We start from the raw sequence: 26608 nt of genomic DNA, 5'->3' as shown, positions 1-26608 counted from the left end.
GAACTCCCTTATTAGTTCTCTCATTTGGTGGAGTCTTGTAGATTTTCTGTTTAGACATTTCTGTGTCTTCTTTCAGATCTTTGACTTTTTATTTCTTTACCTTTTTTGTTCCTGGTGTTGCTTTACTTACTAAGGTCCCCGGTGTGGTGTTGACTAGAAGTGGCAATGGTGATCGTTCTTATCTTCCCAGCCTAAAAGGGAAGGCTTTTCGTGTTTTAACATTAAGTATACCACTTCCTGTACGATTTAGGAGATACTTCCGTGAGGTTAAGGAGTACCCTTCCTGCTGGGAATTTTTACAGTATGAAGATGATCGATTTTTATTAAATACTTTTTCTGCATTAATTGAGAAGTATGTGGTTTTCTTTTATTAACTATTTTAATTATACTGTTTTATATTACATGATTTTGTTTTATCACCTACTCTTTCATTAATAGGCTTTCTGATGTTAAAGCATCTCATGATTTTTGTATATAAGTCACCTTTGAACAACACAGGTTTGCAGTATGTGGTCCACTTACACGCAGGTTTTTTTCAATAATTGGAAAATTTTTGGAGGTTCTCAACAGTTGAAGAAACATTTTCTCTTCTCTAGCTTACTTTATTGTAAGAATACGGTATGTAATACAGACACAAAATACATGTTAATTGACTATTTCATGTATAGGCTATTAGTAGTTAAGTTTTGGGGGAGTTAAGCTATACTCGGATTTCCGACCACATGGAGGAGTGGGCACCCCTAACCCCGGAGTTGTTCAAGGGTCAGCTGTATATTGCCAGCATGGGTCTGTGGATATTTTATTTAGGATATTTGAAATTCTTTCAAGAAGTTAGCTTGGCCTTTTAGGTTCTTTTCTGTGCTCTCGTTGACTAGTTTTTGTGCCACATTTATATTAGCTTTATGAAGAGTTGGGAAGCATTGTCTTTGGCCAGTTTCTAAGTCAGTTTGTGCAAGTTGGGGATAATCTTGTCCTTGAGTATGTTATAGGCCATACCCTATAGGACCATCTGGCCGCGGGCGGGGAGGTGGAGGAGTTTAGAACTTGTTATTTAGATGTAATTTCAAGTTTAGGGAAGAGCTGTAAGAATGGCATAAGGAACTTGGCTGTCATCTACCCTGTACCCAGACTTATCAATTATTTATATTTTGCCACATTTGCTTAATCATTCTTTCTCAGCGTATTTCTCCCAAACCATTTGAGAATAAATTAAAGATACTGTGCCCTTGAGGCCTAAATATTCAGTGTGTGTTTCCTGAGAACAAGGACACGGTGTCGTTTAACTGTAGCACAATTACCGAAATCAGGACATTTAACATGGGTACAAATAAATACAGTACAGTAATCTATAGTTTGTCATTACAGCTTTGCCAGTTGTTCCAATGATGTGCTTTAGAGCTATTTATTTCCTTGTCCAGGATCCAGTCCAGAATCAGGATTTGCATTTAGTTGCTGTGTCTCTTTAATTTCCTTTTTGAGTAACTTCTGTTGACCTGTCTTCAGGTTTACTAATTCTTTCCTTGACTGTGTTGAGCCTGCTCAGGAGTCCATTTGAAGACATTCTTCATCTGTTTTTTTTCACATTTTTTCTGTTTTTTATTTCTAGTATTTCTGTTTGATTCTTTCTTATCGTTTCCATCTCTCTGCTGAAGAGAGATGGTTTCCATTGCTCATCTTGTATGTTGTGTTCCTTTTCCATTGGAGCTTTTAACATCAACATTTGTATACAGGTTTTTGTGCAAACTTAAGTTTTCATTTCTCTGGGATAAATGCCTAAGATTACAGTTGCTGGGTTGTATGCTAGTTGCTTGTTTAGTTTTTTTAAGAAGCTAGCAAACTCTTTAATAAAGACTGGCTCTCCCATTTTACATTCCCACCAGCAATGTATAAGTAATGTAGTTGACCCATATCCTTACCAGCACTTGTTGTTTTCACTGTTTTTAATTTTTAGCCGTTCTGATAGGTATGTAGTACGGTCTCATTGTTGTTTTAATCTACATTTCCCTGAGGCTATTGATGTTAAACACCTGTTGATGTGTTCATTTGCTGTCTCTGTATCATCTTTGGTGAAATATCTGTTCATGTCATTGGTTTTTTAACTGTTGAGTTTTGAGAGTTCTTGGTGTATTCTAGATCCAAATCTTTTGTCAGATGTTGTTTGCAAATATTTTGCCCAGTCTGTAGCTCGTCTTCATCCTCTTTACATGGACTTTCACAGAACAAAAGTTTTAAATTTTGCTCAAGTTCAATTTATCAATTCTTCCTTCTGGGGATCATACTTTGGTATTGCAATGATGTGCTAAGTCCTTTCAGGTTCCCGGACCCGATTCCAGTGTGTGTGGGAAGGAAGGGGGTTTCTTCCCACCCACACACCACCAAGCAGTTCTCGAACACCAGCAGGGTGTCTGAGAACTCAATGCAATTCTGACGCTATCTGCCCGGAGACACCACCAGATTCTCCAGGTGAAGGGCTCTGTCCTGCAAGACTGGCCTCCACCGCAACCCCCCCCCCCCCCAGATTGGAGGTTCCAACAACTTCCCCCTTAGATTCAATTAATTTGCTAGAGCAGCTTACAGAACTTAGGAAAACACATTTACCAGTTTAATTAAGGACACAAGTTAACAGCCAGATGAAGAGATGCATAGGGCAAGGTCCCAGATGAGGGAGCTTCTATCTTCGTGGAGCTTGGGGCCTGGCTTGGTGGCATATGGAGGAGTTCTGGTTCCCCAGGCGTGGACGTTCTGTCCAAAGGAGAAGCAGGACCTCAGAGAGCAGAGAGAATAAGCTCTTTTCAGGGATTTTTGTGAGGGCTTCATTACATAATCATGATTGACTAAATTATTGGCCATTGACTGATTTAACCTCCAGCCCCACACCCCCAGGGGTTCTAAAGTCTCTCAATAACATGACAAGACACCCATTTAACCTTCAAGACTCTACAGGGTTTTCAGAAATTGGATGAAGACTAAATATACTTGAGAAATAATATATTTGGTCTTTCTGTGAATGACCAAATATGTATTTATTATGACTCATTATATCCCAGGTATCAAGTCTTTAAGAACTCTTTGCCTAGCCTTACAATCTGAAGACTTTCTCCTATGTTTTTTCCTAAAAGTTTTATATCTTACATTTAAGTCTATGACCCATCTTGAGTGAATTTTTTTGTAAGATGGGAGATTTAGGTTAAAGTTCTTTTTTTTTTTTTTGCTGTGGATGTCCAGTTGGCCCAGCACCATTTGCTGAAAAGCTGTTCCCTCCGTTGATGACTTTTATGCCTCCGTGAAAACTTAGTTGAGTGCATTTGTGTGGGTATATTTCTAAGTTCTCTACTCGGTCCCATTGACCTACATATCTCATTCTCTGCTGATGCCTCATTATCTTGACAACTGTAGCTATATGATTAACATTGAAACCAGGAAGTGATTCCTCCCTTTTCATTCTTCTTGGTCAGGATTATTTTAGCGATTCTAGAACCTGTGCCTTTCTACATAAATTTTAGAATTAAAAAAAAAACTTCGCTGAGATTTAGATGGGAATCATATTGAAACTATAAATCAGTTTGGGGAAAATTTACATCATTACTATTTTGGCTCTTCCAATCCATGAACATTGCATGTCTCTCCATCTGTTTAGATATTTCTTTCATCAGCATTCTGTAATTTTTAGCAAACAGATTCTGTACAAGTTTAAATGTAGATATCTAATTATTTCATTTTCTTTGGAGCGGTTGTATGTGTTCTAAATTTTGGTTTCTACATGTTTATTGTTAGTATAAAGAAATATGAATGGTTTTTTGTATGTTGATCTTGTATTCTGTGACCTTCCTGAACTCGCTTATTCTAGGAGGTTTTTTGGTAGAATCCCTGGGATTTTCTTCACAGTCAGTCTGCAGATGAGATAGTTTTACTTCTTTCTTTCAAATCTGTGTTCTTCTATTTCTTTATCTTGCCTTATTGCAGCGGCTAAAACTCTCAGCATTGTGTCAAATAATAATGGTGAGAGCAGATATCCTGATCTTATGGACACTGTATTCCAACTTTTTACCATTAAATATGATATTAGCCATAGGTTTTTTTTAGATGTTCTTTATCAAGTTAAAATAATTCTCCTCCTAACTTGCTAAGAGTTTTTATCATAAATGAGTATTGGATTTTGTCAGATGTTTTTTCTACATCATTTGATCTGAACATAAAATATTTCTTTCTTAGCTTGTTGAGATGATAGATTACATTGATGTTTAAATATTAAACCAGGTTTACATACCTGGAATAACTCCCACTTGATCATGGTATAAAATTCATTTAGTACATTTTAAAATTTGGTTTGCTAATATTTTATTGAAGATTTTTGCATCTAATCCATGAGAAGTACTGGCTTCTAGTTGTCTTTGTTGTTGTCATTGTATTTGTTTTCTACTGTTCTTGGTTTCGCTGTCAGAGTAACACTGACCCTATCGAGTGAACTGAGAAATGTCCCCTCCTCTTTTGTTTTCTAGAAGAGATTATATAGAATTGGTGTTAATTCTCCAAACATTTGGTAGAGTATTGAAACCATTTGGGCTGATATTTCTTTTGGGGGGAGATTTTAATTACTAATTCAGTTTATTTGATGTGATAGGACTATTTGATTCAGATTATCTATGTCATCTTAAGTTTTTGGTAGTTTGTGATTTTCAAAGAATTGATACATTTCTTCTAAGTTTTCGAATTTATGAATAGAAAGTTGTTCATAGTATTTTTTTTTTTGAAGAACCAGCTTTTTGTTTCATTGGGTTTTCCCATTTTTAGTTTCACTATTTATCGATATTTATCATTTCTTTCTTTTTGCTTTTCTTTTTCTAGTTTCTTGAGATGGGAACTTAGGTCACTGATTTTGAGACGTTTCTTCATTTTTAATATAAGCATTTCATGCTATAACTGTACCTCTTGGCAGTCCCCTGACTTAGCTGCATCCTCCATGTTATTTCCTTCAGTTCTGTTTCTTTTATTATTTAAGACATCTTCTTTGATGCATGGGTTAGAAGTGTGTTGTTCAATTTCCTCGTGCTTAGAGATTTTCCTGTTAGTGATTTCTAGCTTGATTTCATTATGGTCAGAGAGTAATTTCTGTATGATAACAGTTATTTTAAATTTGTTGTGTTTTATGCCCCAGTATACTGTGTGTCTGGGATGCCTCCCAGAATGGATTTTTTGGTGTTGCTGGGGAGAGAGAGAGAGAGAGAGAGAGAGAGAGAGAGGACTCTGTGTGTGTGTGTGTGTGTATTAGATACTATTGGTTAATTGTGTTGGTCAGATATTTTATATTCTTGCTTGATATTCTATCCAAGAGTTCTGTCAATTGCTGAGAGAAAGGTGTTGAAATCCACAAATACAATTGTGTGTGTGTCTCTTTCTCCTTTCTATTCTATAAGTTTTTATTTCACAAGCTGCCCTTTGGGCATGTCCCCAGCATTCTGTGAGCATGTCCAAGTCGTCCTATATTTTATGGAATCAACCTTTTTCCAAAAAGCCTTGGAGGACCTGGGCACTGGTTGTGCTTGTTGCTTTCATGCCCTTTCAGTGGTCAGAGAGCTAAGATGTGAGTGTTCATGCATACATGTGTGTCTATGTGTGTATGTGTATCTTGGGTACAGATTTTTAATACTAATTTAGTTCCTTTAATGATTACAGACATTCAGATATTCTAGTGTTTTGTAGTCAGTTTTGGTAGGTCATATTATTTTAACAGGTGTCCTTTTTTTTTTAAGCATCAATATACAATCCACACTGGTTTCAATTGTACATCACAGTGGTTCAACAGTCACCCACATTGTCAAGTCCTCACCTCCTCTAGTGTGGCGTTACTGTCTATCAATGTAGAAAGATGTTGCAAAATCTTTGCAGTAAGTCATTTATGTGGGGCATTGCTCACATTATCTAAATCTTCCAGTTAAATGTTGTGAAATTCTATTAGCATTTGCTTATGATTTTTTGCAACATTTTTATATCTATCATTATGACCTCCTTTTGATTTCTGAAGTTATTTATACTTTCTTTTTTCTTGATCCATGTTATTGGATTATTTCCTCTTTGATTCATCTTTGTGAATAACCAGCTTTGGGTCTCAGTGTGTGTATCTGTTTTCTGTGCCATTAATTTCTGCTCAATTCACTTCCCATCCTTTTACTCTCATTAGGTTTACTCTTTTCATTTTTATACTTTCTAGGGTTAGACTTTTTTTTCTAATAGAACAAAGTTCAGCTTTCCCTACAAAGCACACAAATCTTAAGTGCAAGTTTGATGGATTTGTACACATGTGTAACTGCTTCCCAGATCAAGATGTGGACTATTTCCAGTGCTCCGCAAGGTACCTCCTGCCCCCACTTCCTCAGCGTGTTTCCCCTCTTCCAAGAAGCCATTCTTATCATAGATTACATACTATAGTTACTGATGGCCTCTAATTTAATTTAGTGGCTTACATGTATGTGATTCAGATAACACAGTATTTATGGGTTTTTTTCTTTGTTAGGATTTGTTTTGTGGCCTTGAATTGACTTAATTTTTGTTACTGTTCCATGTGTGCTTAATCTCTTGGCTGTAGGATTTTTTGCATGTCCATTAGCTCAGGCTTATTGATGGTATCCAAATCTATTTTGGCTGATTATATATTGATTGTTGAAGAGATGTGTTGTAATTTCTCACTATGGATGTTGATGTATCTGTTTTTCTTTGATATTCTCTACTTTTAGCTTTATCTGTCTTGAAGTCATGTTGTTAGGGGCATAAGCCCTTATAATTATTATATCTTCCCAGTACAGGGAACCTTTTTATCAGTATGTAATGATCCTTTTTAACTGTAGTAGTTGTTCATTTTTCTTAAAGTCTATTTCTTTTCTAGTAGTAGTTTTAAAATGGTGTTAAGAAAAGAGGCTTAATAGCCAAATAACTAGAATTTGAATCCAAGTTTGGCCTTATACCAGTCTCTTAAGCTCTGTCCCCTGTGTCCCACATCAGGGAAAGGGGTGATTGGGCAACCCCTCCCCATCTTGTTGGGAAAGGTTAAAGTGCAGTGAGCAAGAAACTATTTTTATTATTATGTAATATATTTGTGCTAGCTGCCTTTTGATATATCTTTTTGCACTCTTTTAATAAAGTCTTCAAGTTGATTTTTAGCACCTTACTTTATGCTGTTTACCTAAGATTTCATTTGCTTATTTTTAATCTTTTCCTGACTTATATGAATGAAATTAACCAGCTTTTCTTTAGTCTCTTTTTTACCTATTCTTGTTCAGAAATTATATATATATCTATACTTTCAGTGCCTGGTCTTAACATTTTTTAAAGGGTCTAATTGATTCAACTTCAATCTATATGAAGATAGTGCCTCTAACTTCCTTCTGAATAATATAATAACCTTAAATTGCTTTAGCTCCAGTAAGGCCCAGCCTCTGACTTACATGTAATTGTTGTCCAGTATTTTAGTTTTACTTTGTTTTTATACTTCTGAAATGAATACCTTGTTTGTGAAGTCAGTATTTATTTAGATTTCCCAGTTGCTTATCCGTTTCTTTCTTATTCTTTCTTACTGCATCCCACTTCTTTCTGTGTTCAGGTTTTTCATTTCTCAAATACATTCTTCAGGAGCTCTTTCAGATGAGGCTGTGTCAGTGCCACACTTCTGGTCTCTGTATGAAAAGTCTGTTTTTCCCTCTAATCCTGGGTGCTAGTTTCGCTGGGTATACATATGTCAGTTGGCAGTTACTTTTTCTCAAGACACTTTGACGATGTTATTTTATTCTTTCTGCCCTCTTCCTTGCTCTGGACTGTCATATGCCTTTCCTTGGTTTGTGGAAGTATTAAAAATTTCAGAACTTCCTATCTTCCTGCTCCACAAACAGACTCTAAGCGCCCTGCCCAGGTGGCCAGGGATACCTGTGTGATGAGGTTGGGTTCTGCCTGCCGTAGGTTCCCCTTCCTGCTCTCACTGGACTCTGACCTGGGAACATCCAAATGCTCCAGGGAAATCAGCCTCAAGCCTTTGCTAGTCATGCCATACTGACACCCTGAAAAAGCACTCGCTGCGGGTCCTCACGCTCGACCTCCACTTGGCTGAGCCACAGCCTTGGTTCTCTTCCCTCGTGACCCCCCCTCCCCCCCCCCCCCCGGCATGTGGTTCTGTCTCTCTAGGACCTGTAATAAGCTGTTTTCCTGTGTCCTCTCCTGTGGCCACACCTAACAGACCATCGTCTAGAAGAACATAACAGCCGCAGGCAATCTTTGTCTTGTTGCTTTTCTCTCTGTTAATACACTGAGGTTTCATCACATTGTGTCTACCTATTGATTTGTTTTTATTTGTCCTTCCAGGACACTTGAGGATTTATATGTTTGATTAATTATGGGAAAACCTCAGCCATTATCTCTTTTTTAAATAGCACTGAGAGATAATTCATATACCTTACAATTCACCCTTTCAAAGTGTACCATTCAATGCTTTTTAGTATATTCACAGATAGGTGCAACCATTACCATTATTCCCTGTAAATATGTATCTTACCTGAATCAGCTTCAGATTGATTGTAGGTTAATTTCAGTGATAAGTGGAAATGTTACTTCTGTGTGACTCTCTTCCCGTTCTCTCTCTGTGGTATCATCATTGCACACCTTAAATCTCCCATTGTTAAGACCCCTGTGCCACCTTGTAATTACACTACTCTCTGCAGTCATTCCCTGAGCCCAGTACAGCTTTGCTTTCACACACCTCTGTGCCATTATTGGCACATATTTCATACATACATTGTATTCTTATATGTTATGGGTCCAAACACTACATTATATACATATTGTACAATTACACGGTTGCTTTTTGAATAGCTAAGAGAATAAAGGAGGGAAAAAAAGCTCATTTATATATTGTCTTTTATAATTATGTAATTACTTGTTCTGGTGCTTTTTGATTGTGTGTGTGTAGGTTCAGATTACCCTCTGAGAGTCACTCGCTTTTAGCAATAACAGTTCCCTCTGATATTTCTTGTAAGTTGAGACTGAAAGAAACACATTCTCTCAGTTTTTGTGTATCTGGGAAAATCTTCATTTTGCCTTTTTTTGAAAGATAGCTTTGCTGGATATAGGATTCCTGGGTGACAGTTTCCTGTGAGCACTTTGGCATCGCCGTGCTGCGTCTGCTGCTCCTCTTTTCAGGGCTCTCGGATGAGTAGTGAGCCTTTCTTTCACTTGCTATTTTTAAGATTTTTACCTTGTCTTTGATTTCTCCGCATTTTTACTAAGATGTGTGTATCTGGTGTGTTTAGGCTCTTTCCAGTTATTGTACTAGGAAATTGTCAAGCTTCCTAGATCTGTCGGTTTTTGTTTTCCAATGGATTTAGGATCTTTTCAGCCACTGTTTCTTCAGACGCTGTTTCTGCTCCTCTCTCTTGATGCTCCCACTTCACGTGTGTCGGTGCACTTGGTGGTGTCTACATTTCTCCAAGGGCTCTGCTCATTTTTTCTACATTTTTTTTCTCTCTCTTCTAGCAGAGAACAATTTTATGGGTGACTAGATCTGACTCCAGTCTTAAGTGAGGTACAGACCCAATGGCTGTGGAATTTCTGGAGTTTTTCTAGATATGCCTACTCTGCTTAGAGACTGGAACCAGCTTCCTTCTCATGTCCCTGTACTGTGCTGAGTGTGTGTCCCTTTGGAGACCTGCCCCGCCTCTCCCCTCATCTGTTCCCTCTGGCTTCTGTCACGTCTGCCTACCAGCTCTTGAGCTCTGAGCTGCCTGTTTGGCCGTGGCCATTTCTCTGCCTCTAGCCCCAGGTCAGCTCTGCACACAGTCTGCTGAGTGTGTCTTAGGTCCAGTGACTGTCTTCCCAAGCAGAACCAGCAGCTTCTTGGGAGAGTCACTTGAGACACATTCTGATTTTAAAATGGTTGATACGTGTGGCAGCCGCATCTTGAAATTGAAGAAGTTTCCTGAGTAAACTGCTCACACACACACTTGTGCACAGACTTTGCCCTGGAATCTCGCACTTTTCTGTCCTCACTGTCCAGGCTTATGGCTAAGTGTGCCTTGGCCCGGCATGCTGTGTCCAGCAGGGTGCCCGGACTTTCTCAGGGGGCCATGCTCCGTGGCAGTGAGGCAGACCCACAGCAGTCCAGTGCCAGGAGGGCTCCCAGGTCGATCGTGCCAGCCCCTCTGTTGTCATGTTCACTGCCCAGGCCCAGGAGGGGAGAGTCCAGGCCCCTGCTGGTAACACATACTCATGTGCATGTGTGTCCCTCTGGCAGGTCAAACATGTGTGGACATCAAGGATAACGTGGTGGATGAGGGATTCTACTTCACCCCCAAAGGAGATGACCCGTGCCTGAGCTGCACCTGCCATGGAGGAGAGCCCGAGATGTGTGTGGCCGCACTTTGCGAGCGGCCCCAGGGCTGCCAGCAGTACCGCAAGGACCCCAAGGAGTGCTGCAAGTTCATGTGCCTGGACCCAGGTGAGGTGGGCAGTGGGTCATGAGTCAGCCTCCCCACTCAGGGCTGGAGCCTAGAAGTCCTTTCGCTTCCTGGGTGGGAGGGATGTCTGAGAACTCATGACACACCATTTAGCAGTGACGGCAGCGTTTGCTCACAGCTGTCTTACAGGCTTTGGTGGCCAACTACTCTAGCAGGCATGTGTGTCTCACACCACCTGGCCTCCTCTCACCTTGCACGCTGGCTCATTTCAGCTCTTGGGAAACAGCTGTCATGCACCAGTGAGCATGAACTTGAGTGTGGCTGTATGTCCACAGATCAGCTGTGACCGACGTACCGCAGACCTGTCATTCCTCTCCATGTAAGGCTTAGACTTCCACCTTATGTCCCTGTTCGATCTCTTCCTGTTTTCTGACTGTGGTGATTTGAAGGGTAATGACAGTTTTCATTGTTTATAAGTCATCAATTTTTACTGTTGGAATCTTTAAGAAAACGATTAAATATTACCATCAGTTTCGAGGTAAAACTCCTCCCAACTAGCTGGTGCTTGTGGGTAGACACCATGCAAGCATGCGGTCTCTAGATGAGCCTGTTTCTTCCCCTTCCAAGAAAAAAGCATAGCGGTGGGATCCTGCCTGTCAGTGCACATCCAACTCATAGCCTCTGGATTGTTCTCCACACCAGGGCAATTGGCATCTCTGTATGAATTCATGGTCTCAGAAATGTGAATGAGAAGCATGTGTTTGTTTCTTGGTTGGCTGCCACAGTGTGGGAGTGACACAGGAGAGACTGTGGAAGCCCCAGGGCCCCAGTGGAGGAGAGGCCGATCGCCTAGTACCAGTGGGGAGGGAGCGGGAGCCAGCATGTGAGGGCACAGAAGTGAGAGCAGCTCCTGAGTAGAGAGTTGTCAGTGTCCCTGTCAGGGCTGTCAAACGCCCAGCAGACGTGGGCAGCCTGGCATGTGTCCCACACACGTGCAGTCAGCTGTGGAGCATGCTGAGGAGGCAGTCAGCGGATGTGGACCTGGGTGCAGATATGCTCAAGCCTCCCTAACTCACCGAGTATTGTGCAGGTCACATTCCTACAGGGTTCTGGCAGGCACTGATAGGGCGCTTACCAGGTCTCCAGTGCCCCAGCCACATCCCTCCGAGCCTGAAGCTCATCTACCTTCCATGGGAGTCAAGTGCTGGCTTTCACAAGCCACGTCACCCAGGTACCTGGTTCCAGTCCTCAGAAGTCGGCCAGTGCTGCCTTGCCTCACTGTCCGGGCTTCCTAAGACCGACCAGACACATACAAGGCCTGTGGAGCCCCCCAGCCTGCAGACTTCTCAGAGGACAGGCCTTCACGGCGTCTGGGTGGGACCAGAGCTGTCACGTTCCATTCTCCTCCGCAGCCTGAGCCTTACCCTGCCCCCCGCCCCCCGTGACCTTGCTTCCACTGGCCCCTGACTGCTTCCCAGGCAGAGCATCTTCACCTGGGAAGTTTCCACACTGCAGCAATAACAGGGGCACTGCCAAGATAGAGACACTGGAAAGTGTCCCCTTTACGAGGCAAGGCTGTCCTCTCTCACCGTCCTGTTCAGGATTGTACAGGAGGTCAAGGGCATTGCCAGAAAATGAAAGGCAGCCAGACCAGAGGGAAGAAATGAAATTATCTCCCTTTGTAGGCAACATGAGTGCATAGAAATTCTCAGAAGATCTACAGGAAGGTTACTAGAGCTAATAAGTGTGTTTAGCAAGGCCTCCAGATGTAAGGTCAATATACAAAAATCAATTGTGTTTATATATGCTACCTGTGACCAGTTGGCAATTGAAAATTTTAAGAAAAGTACCATTTATAGTAACACCAAAAAGCATGAAATACTTAGGTATAAATCTCACAAAATAAGTGTACAATCTGTATGTTACTACAAAGCATAAAATACTAATGAAAGAAATCAAAGGCATAAATAAAAGGTGATACATATACCATGTTCATGGATTAGAAGACTCAATGTTAGTAGGAAGTTAATTCTTCCCAAATTATCTATAGATTCAATGTGGTCACAACCAAAATTCCAGCAGACTTTTTTCAGACATTGACAAGCTGATTCTTAAATATATATATGTGGAAAGACAAAGGAATTAGAATAGTCAAAACAGCTTTTATAAAGAATAAAGTTAAAGGATTCATGATTTAAAACTTACTATATAGTCATAGTAATCAAAACATTGTGGTTTTAGCAAAAGCAGGGACACATAGATCAGAATAGTGCCTAGAAATAGTCCCATATTTATATGGTCAACAGAGAACTTGACAGAGGTACAAAGACAATTCAGTGGAGAAAGGAAAGTTTCAACAAATGGTGCTGGAACAATTAGACGTGCACATACCAAAGTAATATGAACCTTACACTACATGCCGTATTATATATAAAAATTACTCAAAGTGGTCATAGTAACTGTCAAACCTTAAATTACAAAACATCTAGAAGAAAATATATATTCTAAAAACAATCAAGTCTTTTTAAAGAAAAAAGAACATCTTTGTGATCTTGAGATAGACATTTTTAGAGATGCAATCAAAAGCATAATCTATGAGAAAAATTGGTAAATTAGACGTCATCAAAATGGAGAACCTCTGCCTCCTGCAAGATGCTTAAGGACACGAAAAGATAAGCTACCAACAGAGAAAAAATATTTGGAAAACACAAATCAGACAAGTCTTATATTCAGAGTATATAAAGAATTCTAACAACTCAATAATAAGAAAACAAACCATCCTAATAAAAAATGGACAAATGTTTTATTTTTGTAATTGAAATATGGTTGATAGGTAATATTATATTGGTTTGAGGTGTACAAAATAGTGATTTGGCGATTATATATACATTACTGAACGCTCACCAGGGTAAGTGTAGTTGTTGTCTGTCAACGTACAGAGAAATTACAATGTGATTGACTCTGTTTCCTTTGGAACTTTCATCAAAATGGTCAAGAGATTTAAAATGACACTTCAACAAAGAAGGTACATGATGGCAGCCAAGCCCCTGAGAAGATGCTCCACTTGGTCATTAGTGGAAACAAAATTGAGTCCACTTGGGGTACCTCACCAAATGGAGAGGCTAAAATAATACCCGACACCTCCAAGTGCCAACCGAGACTCAGAGCAGCCGCACTTTCCTCCTGTCCTGCTCTGGCGCCCGGGGCAGCCTGGGGCCGCGAGGTGGAGTGAGGTCCCCGGCTTCGTGGCATCCAGTAGCAGAGCCCACTGGGCTCCCGGGCATTGGCCTTCAGCCGTGCTGAGCGTCTGCTCCAGCTGCTCTTGACCACAGAGATTTGAAGCCAGTACCTGTAACCAAGCTCACTGAAATGGTGAGCTCCCTGTAACTGGAGCTCTTCACGCCCAGGCCGCATTGCTCCCCATGTGGGGCAGACTGAGGGTTGGGTCAGGTGGACTTCAGGGCACCTTTAGCTCCAGTAGCACCGGCCCCAGCAGGCATGTCCTCCGTCTGGGGCCCAGGCCTAGCTGGAGACCAGCAGCCTGGAAGACAGAAGACAGCCCCACCTGGTACTGCCCAGAGCCCCAGGAGACTATTCTTGGTGGTCATGTCCCTCGGACCCCCGGGCTGGCCTCTGGCTCCTAGACTGTACCGTCCTCTTTGTGTGTGACCACAGGTGGCTTGATTCTAGGAGATGCTTCCTCCTGGCAACCAGCATGGAAGAACGGACCTGGACTATGTCCTTGGGTTTATTTTAGAACTAAGAATTAGTCGCTGCAAAGGGACTGCTGCCCTAGTGTGTCCCCCTGGGGCCTCTGAGCTGAGCTGGCCATGATTCATAGACACGTCAGCAGCCCCCTGCGCTGATGGACTTCCTCCCGCAGACAGGGACGCAGTGTGCCCTGGGGACTGGACCAGGATCAGGGGCATCACAGAAGCATCTGGCTGGTGAGACGGTGGATCCTGTCCACACGTTGAGTTCCCAAGTATTGTCAGCAATATGTGAGCTTTGGGGGAAGACTCTCTGGCCCCGTGGGAGGAGGGCACGAGTGAGCCTGGCCATCTGCATTGGTACGGAGCAGACTGGTGGCCCAGCAGGAGCAGTGGAGGGTCCTGGAGCCCAGCCTGTCACGTGGAGCCCGTGCCAGCTGTGAGGTGTTTCCTTGGGGCAAGCCACTGGGGACCTGCCCCTGTGACTGTCACAGAGCTGGGAGTTGACAGTCCTTGCCCTTCTGCCTACAGAGTCCCCCCTTCCTGTGGCTGCAGGCCATTCCTCCCCCTGAAGCCTCCCTGGCCCCCACTCTGGGTCTGTGGGCCCGCTTCCTGGTTCTGTCACTGTGATGTGGAGCGAGTGATTGTCTCATCTAGGCGAGGGCACCGAGTGTGCACGTAGGCAGCACCTCCACTGCAGGCTCTCTCCCTTCACGCCTCATCTCATGAGGTCCGTGTGCCCCACTCTGCACTGTGTCAGTGTACAGGGCCCGTGACAGCCCCGTCCATGGGCACATCACCGCGGGGAGGAGCACGAGGCTGGGAGGTCGGCCCACCTCGGGCACTGCCTGGGCCACAGACTCCACTCCTCTGTCCCAAGGTGTCTAAGTGCCGGCCAGACACCGACCCTTGGCTCAAGCCGCGGGACACCAGGGCCTCCACCACAGAGCCGCAGTGACTGTGGCCTGGGGCCTAAAGGAGCAGGCTGAGCGTCATCTCAGGGCCTGTGTAAGCACTCACCCTGTGTGCCCTCCTCCGCACCACGTCATGAGTGCCAGTCGAGCCCTTGGAAGTGCTGGGCCCACGCTCCAATAGCTCTGGCTATCCCTACCAACAGGGAGGGTTGGGAGGGAGTGGGGCTGGGGAGGTCGGGAATTAGTACAGTGCCGACGGGGGCCACCGTGTGGGCAGGGACAGTAAACAGGGACTCACGCTGCCCCAGTCACCTGTGGGGCTCCAGCGGGCCCTGGCTTCCACACCCAAGCAGTGCAGGTGTTGGGGAGGGGCAGATCCCTGGGGGCACCTGCTGGGACTGCAGCCTCAGTCTGAGCTCAGGCCAGTCCCAGGGCCCATGGAGCCTCAGGTCTCTCTGTAGAAGCGACACTGCTGCCTTGCAGGGCAGTGGCCGAAGCCAGGGAGGTACTAGATGCTCTGACCACTGCTCAGCCCTGTTCAGCAGCCCCTCAAGCCTTGTGGCTTCTGAGACTCACACCCCAGGGATGGGGGTGGGGGGACGATAGGCTGGGCACTAGCCCCCAGGGAAGGGCTGAGGCAGGCCCTCTGGACGGGCGGGTGGCTGCATGGTTGTGGCCAGGCTGAGGCGCCTGTGGTGACAGCCACGTGGTGACAGTTGGCGAGCGTGTGTCTGAGCGCATCTTCGCACGTGTGCCCAGCACTGCTGTCCAACGGGTTGGGAGGAACGGGGCAAGTTCTCTGCTGTGGGTTAAGATGGAGCCACGGAACCATTTGCAGCTGCAGTGGCTCTCGTGAGAGGCCCCAGGCTGGCCTCCATCCCCAGGGGGGCTGCAGCTGCCTCTGGCCTGTCTGGGAAGCATGTGAGTCCACGTCCAGAAGGTATCCCGTGCTTTCACTTTCCCATTTCAATACCCCAGTCCAGACTAGGGTTTCCCCCCAACCCCCCGCTAGACGCTGCGGGAGCCCCCTCCGGTTTTCCCGACCCCCCCTGCTCCTCCGCCTGCAGCCCGTGCAAGTCCTCAGAGGCGCCACTGCCCACTGCAGATGACGTTTTTTCCTCAGCTTGTCTCCCTGACACTCAGAATTGCCATGTTGTTGAAGGGCGTGTAGCCCTGCAGGGGGTTGCAGCGCCCTCCCTGTGCATGCAGAGAGCTGATCTCGATTCCTGGACAGTAGGCTTCTTGCTCACCAACAGGTCTGGGCATTTGCACACAGCCAATGTTGGGGCCTGCGGCTCTGGAAGGAAGGTGCCCCATCACCCAGCACAAGCGAGCCAGTAGCCAGGTGGCCTCAGCTCAGGGACGGGGAGCAGGCTGGGGGTGCCTGACGAGGCTGTCCTGTTGAACCAGTGTTCCTGGCCCATGGTCGCTTTTCTCCTTTGCTGTTATCGTAGTATTCTTGATTTTGAGCTGTTTTCATGTCTGCCATCTGTCCTCAGATTGTCCAGTGCAGGGACTCGGGAAGCGAGGTACCTTCTCCGTGTGGTTGCCCAGTGGTGGAGGGCCTGGCACTGAGCACCTGGGGGTCAGGGTCCCCTTTCCTGAGAGCGATGGGGTTCCTTCTCCTAACAGATGGCAACAGCCTGTTCGACTCTATGGCCAGTGGGATGCGCCTGATCGTCAGCTGCGTCTCCTCCTTCCTCATCCTGTCACTGCTGCTCTTCATGGTCCACCGGTTGCGCCAGAGGCGCCGGGAGCGCATTGAGTCCCTGATTGGAGCCAACTGTGAGTGCCCCCTGCCCCGGGCTGTGTCCGCTGGAGGGGCACGGGAAGTGGGAGGGGGCAGGGGGCAAAGGGGGTATTGATGGAGGCGGCCGCCCGGTGTGTTCCTGCCCCGTGCACCTGCCTGTGGGCTGAGCGCTCACTTGGAGCGCTGGGGGGGCTCAGGACCTGAGATCAGGCCACGGATGTGTGACAGGAAGGGTGAAGCCATGGCGCCAGCTGCCCCAGGCTCCCCTGTGCTTGCTCTGATGTTCCAAGCCAAAAAGCAGGACAGGCTGCCACGCGTTCAGATGGTGACTTTTCTCATGGTGTGGCCGTGAGCATGGGCCATCTGCCAGGAGGCCACCTGCCAGAGGAGCAGCAACTCAGAGTGTGGCTCACCCTCCTCAGCCCATGTCCTTGGCAGCAGCCCATACCCCTGGCGCGGCTGGAGGAGTACCCCTGGTCTCCCAGAGCAGCCAGGGTCCCCAGGCCCAGGCCCTTGTGGGAGGACGGGCCAGGTGCAGATTGGCTATGGAGGGTTCAGCGTCAGGGTGCTGAGAGTGCTGGGGGCCACACTGGCTGCATTTGGGGCCCCAGGTCACTGTGAGCCCACCAGGTTCTTCCCCAGACCCTCAGTTCTCACACACTCCAGGGTAGGCAGATCTCCAAGGCCATCATGGGTTTCACACCCAGAAACATGTTAGAGCTGGAGGGGGGTGGTGAGGGCACACTGGGCTGACCCAAGACCAGATGGTGGGTGAGGGGCAAGGGTGCACTGAAGGAGGGGCCTGGGTGGGAGGTCTGGGGCTCTCCGGTAGGCAGCTGGGCCCAGGAGTATGACACTCGAGATGTCTGGGGCCCTGGGCCTGGGGGACAGGCCCAGCCTCGGGAAGCGTTGGCTCTGAGCTGAGCGGTGTGGCCCCTGGTGACATGGCGACATGGCTCTGTCGCCATGTCTCCCTTGGATTGCTCAGTGCACCACTTCAACCTTGGCCGGAGGATCCCTGGCTTTGATTACGGCCCAGATGGGTTCGGCACGGGCCTCACGCCACTGCACCTCTCTGATGATGGAGAGGGAGGCACTTTCCACTTCCATGACCCCCCACCTCCCTACACTGCGTACAAGTACCCGGACATCGACCAGCCTGATGACCCGCCGCCGCCCTACGAGGCCTCCGTCAACCCGGACAGCATGTTCTACGACCCCGCAGGTGCTGCTTCCCACCCGCGCCCAGGGAGAGGGGGCGGCCGGCAGCACCCGTGGGCCTGTGGGGCCCGCAGCCCAGGGGTCCTCCCTTCCCCCAGCACTGACCTCCACTTCTCCCCTGAAGGTTTCTGAGGGTGGGCAGGCTCTTCCTGGGCAGCTCATGCAGGCGACTGCTGGTGGCGGCCACCTGCCCCGTGCCGCCCTCCTGTGAACCCCTGCTAGCGGGCAGCACTTGGAGAGCCCTCAGCCAGGCTCTGGACAGCTGGGGGGCCAGGTGCCGCGTGCCCAGAGCCAGCAGCTGGGCTGCAGATGCATGTGACACCATGCAGAGAAGCACTGTGGCACTCCCCCGAGCCTGGGGCAGCTCCAGCGTGGGAAGGAAGCACCAGTTCCTTCTGTTCTGTGACGCTGGGCTCATCACTTGGCTCTGTTGTCCATGTGACACTGGAAAGCCACCCTCCCAGGCAGCGATGCACGGAAGTGCCGGGTCCTCGTGCATTTTCTGGGTGTTCCTATTCCATCGCCCCGTGCATCCCACCCTCTCACACACCCTGCAGCAGGCTCACGGGCAGTGCCCAGATATGGCAGCAGAACGGGTGTTGTGAGGCTGCACACTGTGTTCTTGGTCCTGTTTGCTCCTTGGTCAGCCAGCAGACCACACCTGTGGTCTGCGTGGGAAGGAGAGGCTTGGATTTGACCCCTGCCCTTGAGACACAGGCTGTCAAGGGTGCCAGGGTAAGACAAGCTTCATGCAGGGCAGCAGGTCCCAGACGCCGGCAGGCGCCAGGCTACAGGGGAGCAGTTGGCCCCTTGGCAGGGCAGCAGGACTGCTGGGGCTGCAGGGCGAGGGCCAGGGGCAGGCACATTCTGGGCCCTGAGCCCAAGCCTTTGGGGGAAGCCCGGTAATGAGGAGCAGGCCCACGGGACGAGCAGGCCCCATAAAGCCCCCCTCAGGCCAGAACTTGTTGCAGACTCCTTCGAGGTGTCCCTTCGAGGTGTCCCTTGGTGTGGTTTCCTGCACCCCAGTCCCCATAATTTCAGCAACAGTGCCTGGCCTGGGGGCTGCACACACTCCTCCAGGCGCCCACCCCCTGCCCGGCGACTCCCTGATCTTACTCAAGCCCTGCTCCGACCCCCGCCGAGTCCAGAGGGTCTCCCGTCCCCTTTCCTTGTGCTGCTGTCAGCATGCCCTCACCGCGCCATGGCTTGCTCGCTCTGCCCGCCCCGTGGCGCAGGGAAGGGGTGAGCCCGGCCTCCCCTGCCCTGCCATCAGGGGGAGCATCCCCCCAACCAGGCCCACCACCCTGCTCACAGCCCTTTTATCTCCTGCAGATGATGATGCCTTTGAGCCGGCAGAGGCCAGCCCGCCGCCCCCGGGCGCTGGCGGCGGAGAAGGCGCCCTGCCCCGGCTCCCGGAGCAGCCTGTGCCCACGGCGGGGGCCCCTCTGGCAGACCTGGAAGATTCAGCTGACAGCAGCAGTGCCCTGCTCGTGCCCCCGGACCCTGCCCAGGGCGGGAGCATCCCAGCCACAGAGGCACTGCCAGGGGTTGGCCGCCACAGCCGTGGTTCCCTCAATACTGTGGTGTAGGGAACTGCCCGGCCCACAGCCGTGATGTGCAGGGAGCACCCGTTTGCTGTCAAGGAGACACTGATCCCCGTGGGAGCCTTGCAGGGCCCCTGAGTGAGCCGGGCGAGCTGGACTGCCACACACCGGCCAGCAGCGTGCACGTGCACAGAGGGACCGCACCACCTCCACGAGAGCGAGCACCCATCTCCTTGAGGGCCTCAAAAACACGCATAGCTTTGGGTCACTGTCTTTTTCTTTTCAAACGGCAGGAGAATGACAAAAGTTTGTTCAGACCACACGTTTCAGAGGTAGGGAACAAGCTGTGGCAGGGCCAGGGTCAGACTGCACCCGGCTCTGGTGGGCTGCTGGCAGCAGTGTGCCAGCCACTGAGCCCCAGGGCTGCCCGGGCGCCGGTGTTTGTGGACGGTCAGCATGGCCTGGGTGCTGCCTCTGCTTCAGGCAGGCGCTTTGGAGGGCGCTCCGGTGGCTGCTCTGGGGACAGCCTCCAGCAGGTCCATGAGCCTCGAGGGTGAGCCTGGGGGCTGGCCTGTAGCCTTGGTGTGCAAGGCCCTGAGAGTGGGCGCTTGGAAGGAAGTTGAACGCTCACTGTCTTTCCAGCTGGGCTCTGCGAAGTCCATGTCTGTGCCCGGAGGCCCTGCCCTGCACCACCCGCTGCCACCACCGGTCTCCCCAGCACTGCTGCGCATGGCTTCCCCGGGGAGGCAGCTCGGGATGACCAAGGCCCTTAGCCATGCATGAGCATGCCTGGACCCTCTCCTGGGGTTTGGGGGCTAAGCCAGCTGCTGTCTGTTACCCTCTGGAGCCCCCATTCCGTTTGATTTGCCCCTGGGCCTGGCCTGCCCCTCACGTCACCTTGTTTGTGCCACAAAGGGTTGTTTCTTTGAGGGGAGGGGTGGCTGAAATTAATGTTCTGGGCTGTGTCCATCTCCTGAAAGTCCACTTCTTGGACACCACAGCCACCACTGGGGCCAAGTGCTCAGCAGCCACATGCCACCTTCTTGCCCTCAGCAGCGCAGGGTGCTGGGTACCCTGCCTCAGGGCCTTTGGATTGAGGGCCCTGTCGCTTGCTCTTGCGCAGGGGTCTTGTCTCCTGACCCAGGGCTTTTAGCATTTCTGAGGTTTGGAGATTACGCGGGTTCTGTGCGATTTTTAGCACATCCATATCTTTTCTACGTTGAATGTCTGGACCTTTTCTGTGCGCGCGTGTGTCTGTGTGTGTACATATGTGTCCAGGTGTTTGTAGGCGGTGGTGGTACGCGGGAGCTCAGGCCTGGAGCCCCACTTTCCCATGCCGGCCGTGGCATCTCGGGTAGCCCTGCGGCTTGGCCAGGTCTGCACCTCTGCCCCTCGGCTGAGCGCACATGGAGCCCTGCTCCTGGGCCCCCTTGCGGCCTGTCCAGACCAGTGTGCGGCCGGGGGAGGGTTGACTAGAAGTGGGTGCCTCTGTGGCGCTTTGCGGTAGCAGGCCTTGGTGGCATAGTCTAGTTGCGGGCACATGCTCACACTCTCCTGCTGGCAAACCATTTTGTCTGTCAAGTAGGAATAAAATTCTTGAGTTGCCCCACAAACCTCTCCCCGAGCTGGCTGGAGATGTGAGTTTTATCCTTGAACTACCTGTGCTGGGCTCAGCCCTCAGGAGCCAGGGAGCTGGAGGCAGGCCTAAAGCAGGCAGGCTGCTTGCTGAGGGGCTAATGCTTTGAGAAGGGTGTCCTGGGCTGCTGAAGACAGCAGGAAGCAGGTGATGCCTTCAGCATGTGCTGGGCACAGGGCCGCAGCCCCGCGCTCTGTTGATGCCAGGTGAGTGTCCTGAGCAGGCTTGTTCGGAGTGATCACTCCAGTGGAGCCCACAGGGCCCTGCTCCCAACAGCTCAGGGTCCCTCCTGGCCCCGCCGATGTCTCTGGTCCAGGCCTCCGAACCGTGTGTATAGGACAGGGCAGCTGACACGAGATGTGTGGGGCTGAGGATCTTCCTTTGGGGACCGAAGGACTATTGGGGCCAATCAGGCCTGCAGGAGGCACCAAAGAGGAGGTGGCCTGAAGCGGATCATATGGGTCGCAGAGGGTGGACCTGCTTCTGGCCTGGCCAGGGTTCTGTTCAAGGGTGCTCAACCACTGGGCTTTCTTGGGCTGGACAGGACAGACCCCTGCCTGTGGCCCACTGTGTCCCCAGGAGCTGGTGCCGGGAGCTGAGCTCTGCTGCAGGCCGGGCGGGAGGGGAACACGGGGTGGCCCGACTGTCTGCAGCCTCCCTTCTGTTTGCTGCCCTTTGTGAGATCTGACTGTGCTCCATGGTCCCACGAAGAATCTCGAGGCCAACCCTGGCTGAGACTCCTGTGCCTGGGATAGACGGCCCCCTGCCCCCTGACACGGGCTCCCTGAGGGACAGCAGGTTCTCAGGAGGGGCCGCCTCCCCCAGGGCCCAGCCTTCCTGCTGAAGGTGGGGAGCGACACTGTACATTGTCTTGACGCCTGTTCTTATGTTTTCCTTTCATGAAGGGTTTTAGTTTGGGTTTATTTTTGGTTGGGTTGGCACTAATCCTTTTCTTAAGATGCTGTGAGAACAATTTCATCCAAATGCCAAATAAATTTGTGTTCTGGGAGAGGCCTGGCCAATCCTTGGTGTGACCCAAGCTGGGGTGGGAGGCTTCGGCCAAGCTGTCGGGCCTCAGGTGCAGGGACGGGGAGACAGAGGTGGGCCATCTGTGGGAGCCCAGGGCAGGTGTGGGACTCCAAGACGCCTGGGCCCAATCTGCTGTCCGACAGTGGTCCTTTCAGTAACTGCCCAGTTTGTGATGTGGCGACAAGAAGGCACCCAGGGACTCAGCGTCGTCTGGGTCCTGTGCTCGCCTTCCTGACCCAGCCTCTAGTCGGCTGCTCCAGGCCAGGCTTTCCCAGCGGCTGGATGGGATCTTCAAGGAAGTGGTCCTTTGTTCCTGGACACAACTGCTGGGCAGTGGGGGGTTCTGGGCACTGCAGACAGTGCCCTCCTTCCCCAGATTGGGAGGACCTCCCCTCAGGACTGGAAAGAGGCGCTGCACACAGAGGCATCTGCCCACCCCATCCCATCTCCCACAACCTCAGCCTGCTGGCCCCTCGCGCACACTGGCAAGCACCCCAGCGCCCGGGTACAGAGCTCCTCCCAAAGAGCGTCGTCACCTGCCTGGCCACATCAAGCAGCAGAGTAATCAGAGGGCCTCGCCCGGGCCCAGTGGTGAACGCTGGCAGAAGGGAGGGTGGTCTAGGTCCCAGCCCCACAACGGGGGAAGGACATCTGGCCCCACGAGCCAAGGGCCCTGGGATCCAAGGAACCTTCCCCCTTGACCTTCCATTCTTGCTGGCGGCCTTTGCAGGTCACTTCTGGCTCCCAGCCTCCATTTCCTCATCTTTAAATGGGCACGACAGCCTCCTTCTGGGAGGATGAATTGGAGGAGTCCATGCAAAGTCCTTTAGGTCTGGTAGATGCCAGCGATTGTTGATGGCACTCAGCTGCAGCCTGGGGTCAGCGCGGGAGCTGGGAGCTGTCTTCCCTGCTGCTGGCCCTGCCTGGGTGCCATCCCCTTCGACCTTCCCCGCATGGCCCCCCGCGAGCCCACCCCGCTGGTGAATGCATGGCCGCCTGGCCCTGCCACCCTCCGAGTTTTCCAGTCCTGCACACTGTGGTCTCCGGGCTTTGCCCTCACCCTCCCCGCAGTCCCACTGGAAGTGCGCAGAGTTGGAGAGTGAGCTCCAGGACTCTGCCCCTCTGGTCTTGAAGCTGCCCTCCCTCACGACTACTCCTTACCCCCCTTTGGCCCTGCCTCTGGGGGGGTCCCGTGGCAGGGAGCCGAGTACGGTGCCCTTCCCCGGCCTAAGCCCTGCGCTCCCATTTGGACTGTGGCTGGGACGGAGCTCAGAGAGGGCCCGGATGGCTCACCCTCAGCTCCGCCTCCTGTCTCCACCGACAGGCACCTGGTACTACCACTCCCACGATCCGAGTGTGGTGGGGACAGTGTTGTGGGATCAGTCTTTGACCTGTGGCTGCTCTATAGTCTGGTGCTGTTGTGGCCAAAAGGTGGTCTGTAGCCTGCACTTCTGTGGTCTCTGCAGGTTCCTGTCTGCACCACTGACCCTCTGAGCGTGTCCAGGCCCATGGCTGCCATGCTCTCCAGTCCTGCTGTGGTGCCCAAGCTGTTCGTATCAGTCGGGGCCCGTGAGCCTGCCAGTGAGGCCAGCCCACCTGTGCGCAGGTGCAGAGGTTCCCCGTATGGGTGTGCGACCATGCTCCGGACCTTTCCACCCTTGCTCTGTGTGGGACAGTCAGCCCACAGGTGACTGTGTGTCAGAGTGTGGCCTGGCTCACGTGGTACCCCCGTGCGAGGGTGTTGCAGACATTGTGTCCAAGCCAGGGTGTGCGTGGCAGCTGTGACCTGTGCAGCTGTGCGAGGGAGCAGCGAGGAGCTTCCTGAGGCTGGTTGTCCTCTGGGTATGTGTGGAAGGGACAGAGGAGTCACCTTCCTCTGTGCCCCCACGTTGCCTCCCTGATCCCCTCTACAGACCCCAGACCTCATTCCTTCAGGCCCCACTCGCTGGAAGGAGGCGGCCCCTGCCTGTGGGGGCCCAGCCCAGAACCCCATGAGCACTGACCTTCACCTTGTCCATCGCGACCCCACCCTTGGACCCTTCACCTTACAAGGCCACACCTGTGCACCTCCAGGCCTGTGGACTCTGGGAAACGATGGCCACACAGGTCAGCACCCTGGGGTCAGGATCCCCCCAAGACGGGCAGGAACCTCCATACACATTGGATAGGGGGATCAGGAACCTCCATATCCAGTTGGCAGGACCCTGTACCAATAGCAACCAGCCATTGCCCCCAAGACCTGGCAGGACATACCTAGAAGTCAACTGCCCATAGCACCAGGGTGCCCAGGAGCTATCACCACCCCCAACAGTGACAATAGCTGAGGTGGGTCAGAATCCAGCCACAGGAGGGCAGGGGGGATTTCCTCTGCAGACCTCACCCCTCTGGCCAGCAGAGGGGCCTGGACACCAAGTGTGGTCCTGCTCCCATGCAGGCCCAGCCAGGGAGCAGACTGGCCTGAAGGGGACCTTCACTCATACCCTAATGGCACAAAGGTGGGTAGGCAGGGGAAAGGGTGTCATGTGCCCCCTCACCCTCAGTGTGACTCGCAATGGACACTGGCTCTCAGGGCCACCTGGAGATTCCGGGTGCCCGCTCGCTGCTGCTTGCTACCTTGCCCTACAGCTGGCACTTCCACTGGGGGGCGCACGGCGAGCAGGCTCAAAACAGCCTGGATGGCCAGTGCCACCCCATGGAGGTGGGCTCTGGCATGGGGTAACCGGGTGGGAGCACCCCACGGAGGCCAGGGGAGCATGGTGGGGGCAGCTGGGGACCTCCCAGAGGCACACGGCCCACAAGAACAAGCCATACCTGAGCGTGGGGGAGGTGTGAGGCCACCCTGACTGGCTGGCAGAGCAGGCTGCGCTGCTGGCACGAGGGAAGGGCCCTGTGACTCCTGGCAGGCAGGGAGGGGCTGTGACTCCCTGTGCTTCCCAGAAAGGGGGTCCCTGGGGGTCTGCCGAGTGGGCAGAGGGCCTGTGGAGTGTTGGTAAGGCAATGGCAGGGGGCCTGTAAGATTTTTTAAAGGGGACTGTGGGAGGTGGTGGGTTTGCAGGGTCAGTGGGGATGGCCGTACCTCAACACACTGGAGCCTTCCACCTCCGTTAGAGTCCCCCCAGACCTCCCACAGAGAGCCCCCTTTGGAGATTCCCCTGGAGCCCCATCCCCGGGGGCAGGACGCTGACAGCCTCAATGTTTCTGCCCCCGTTTCGGGCCTGAAGAAGCCGCGTGGTGAGGAGCCGCCGGATCGCACCCGACCAGGGCTGCAGGGGGCCGGGCGCCCAGGCCCCGGCAGGCCTGTTCCAACCCCGCCTCCCCACCTCCGCCCGGGGGTCTCCGTGAACCTGGCGTCCACCTTCCCGCTGGCCGCGCTGCTGCCGGGCGTCCCACAGATTTTGGCTCAGTATCACCGCCACTCGCCACGGCCGCGCTCTGGACGGTCTTCGGGGACTCGGCACCCGTCGGCGCGCAGGTGAGCCGCCCGCGCCCCCGCCGCCCGGCCCGCCGCAGCCTCTGGGGGGCGCAGAGTCGCGGCCTCCCCGGCGCCTCGGTCTGCGCGGCAGCCCCGCCCCCCGCCCCAGGCCCTGCCCTTGCGCGCGCGGCTCTGCGGGGCCTGGGGCTCAGCCAGGGGCTCTTGGGGGGTGCCTAGGATGCAGACGTGACCTCATCCCCACAATAAATGATGCCCAGAGTGACCTTGGCCTCACGCGGTTCGGATGGGGAAACCGCTCACTCCCTCCCCCAGGGAAGCGGGACTTCTGCCCTAACTCGGGCCTCACTGTGCCGGTCCGCATGGGGAGACGCCCCCTCCTCCACAGCCAGTCCTGGGTCCCCCAAATCTCTCTCAGGGGGAGAAGGCGCCCCCCACTCCCAACCACATTATATCTGAATCTCCTGGTAAAGTGGAAGGAGAAAAGCCACCTGCCGAAGCCTAAGATGACGCGTTTTATTTAAGAATGAGCGAGCTGACCGACCCGGGACGCCGCGTGGTTAAATGCTGACTCCAGCTGATGTCCCCCAAGGCCAGGAGGTGCGGAGCTCCTGGCTCCAGGCTGCGCTGGGGGGGTGCGTCTGGTGACGGGGGCAGTTAGTGAAGGGCTGTCTGTCCAGGTGACGCGCTGAGAAGTTAGGCTGCGGAGTCCGTAGGGTGACACCCTCTGGAGAGACACCAGTGTCCAGTGACTTGTGAGACTAAGTGAAGGGGTAAGTGTCCTCGGTGTCACTTAGTGTCCAAAGCAGAGCCCAGGGGACTCTGACTAGGTGTGGCTGTGTCCAGGCAACGCTGTGCAGTGGAGAGAGTGTGGGTCTGACTGTCGGAGGGTGAAGCTGGCCGGCGGCAGGCTGCTGGCCCGGTGATGCTCCGTGGAGCGC

At 51.3% G+C, this 26608-nt stretch overlaps 1 protein-coding gene across 2 annotated transcripts in view; it reads left to right on the top strand.

Moving 5' to 3' along the window:
• DGCR2 (DiGeorge syndrome critical region gene 2) overlaps positions 1 to 22217 on the top strand; it is an 89863-nt gene extending 67646 nt beyond the window's left edge. For both annotated transcript variants that reach the window (XM_036993421.2, XM_036993420.2), the window contains 4 exons: positions 10271 to 10474; positions 16690 to 16842; positions 17796 to 18032; positions 19361 to 22217. In XM_036993421.2, the coding sequence (XP_036849316.2) occupies positions 10271 to 10474; positions 16690 to 16842; positions 17796 to 18032; positions 19361 to 19617 (851 nt within the window). In that variant the 3' untranslated portion in view covers positions 19618 to 22217. The remainder of the gene's footprint in view (positions 1 to 10270; positions 10475 to 16689; positions 16843 to 17795; positions 18033 to 19360) is intronic.
• The last annotated feature ends 4391 nt before the right edge of the window (positions 22218 to 26608 follow it).

The sequence above is a fragment of the Manis javanica genome, chromosome 15 (assembly GCF_040802235.1).
Source record: "Manis javanica isolate MJ-LG chromosome 15, MJ_LKY, whole genome shotgun sequence".
NCBI lineage: Eukaryota > Metazoa > Chordata > Mammalia > Pholidota > Manidae > Manis > Manis javanica.
Note: the sequence above shows the minus strand (reverse complement) of the source record. Positions and strands in the feature narration are given on the sequence as shown.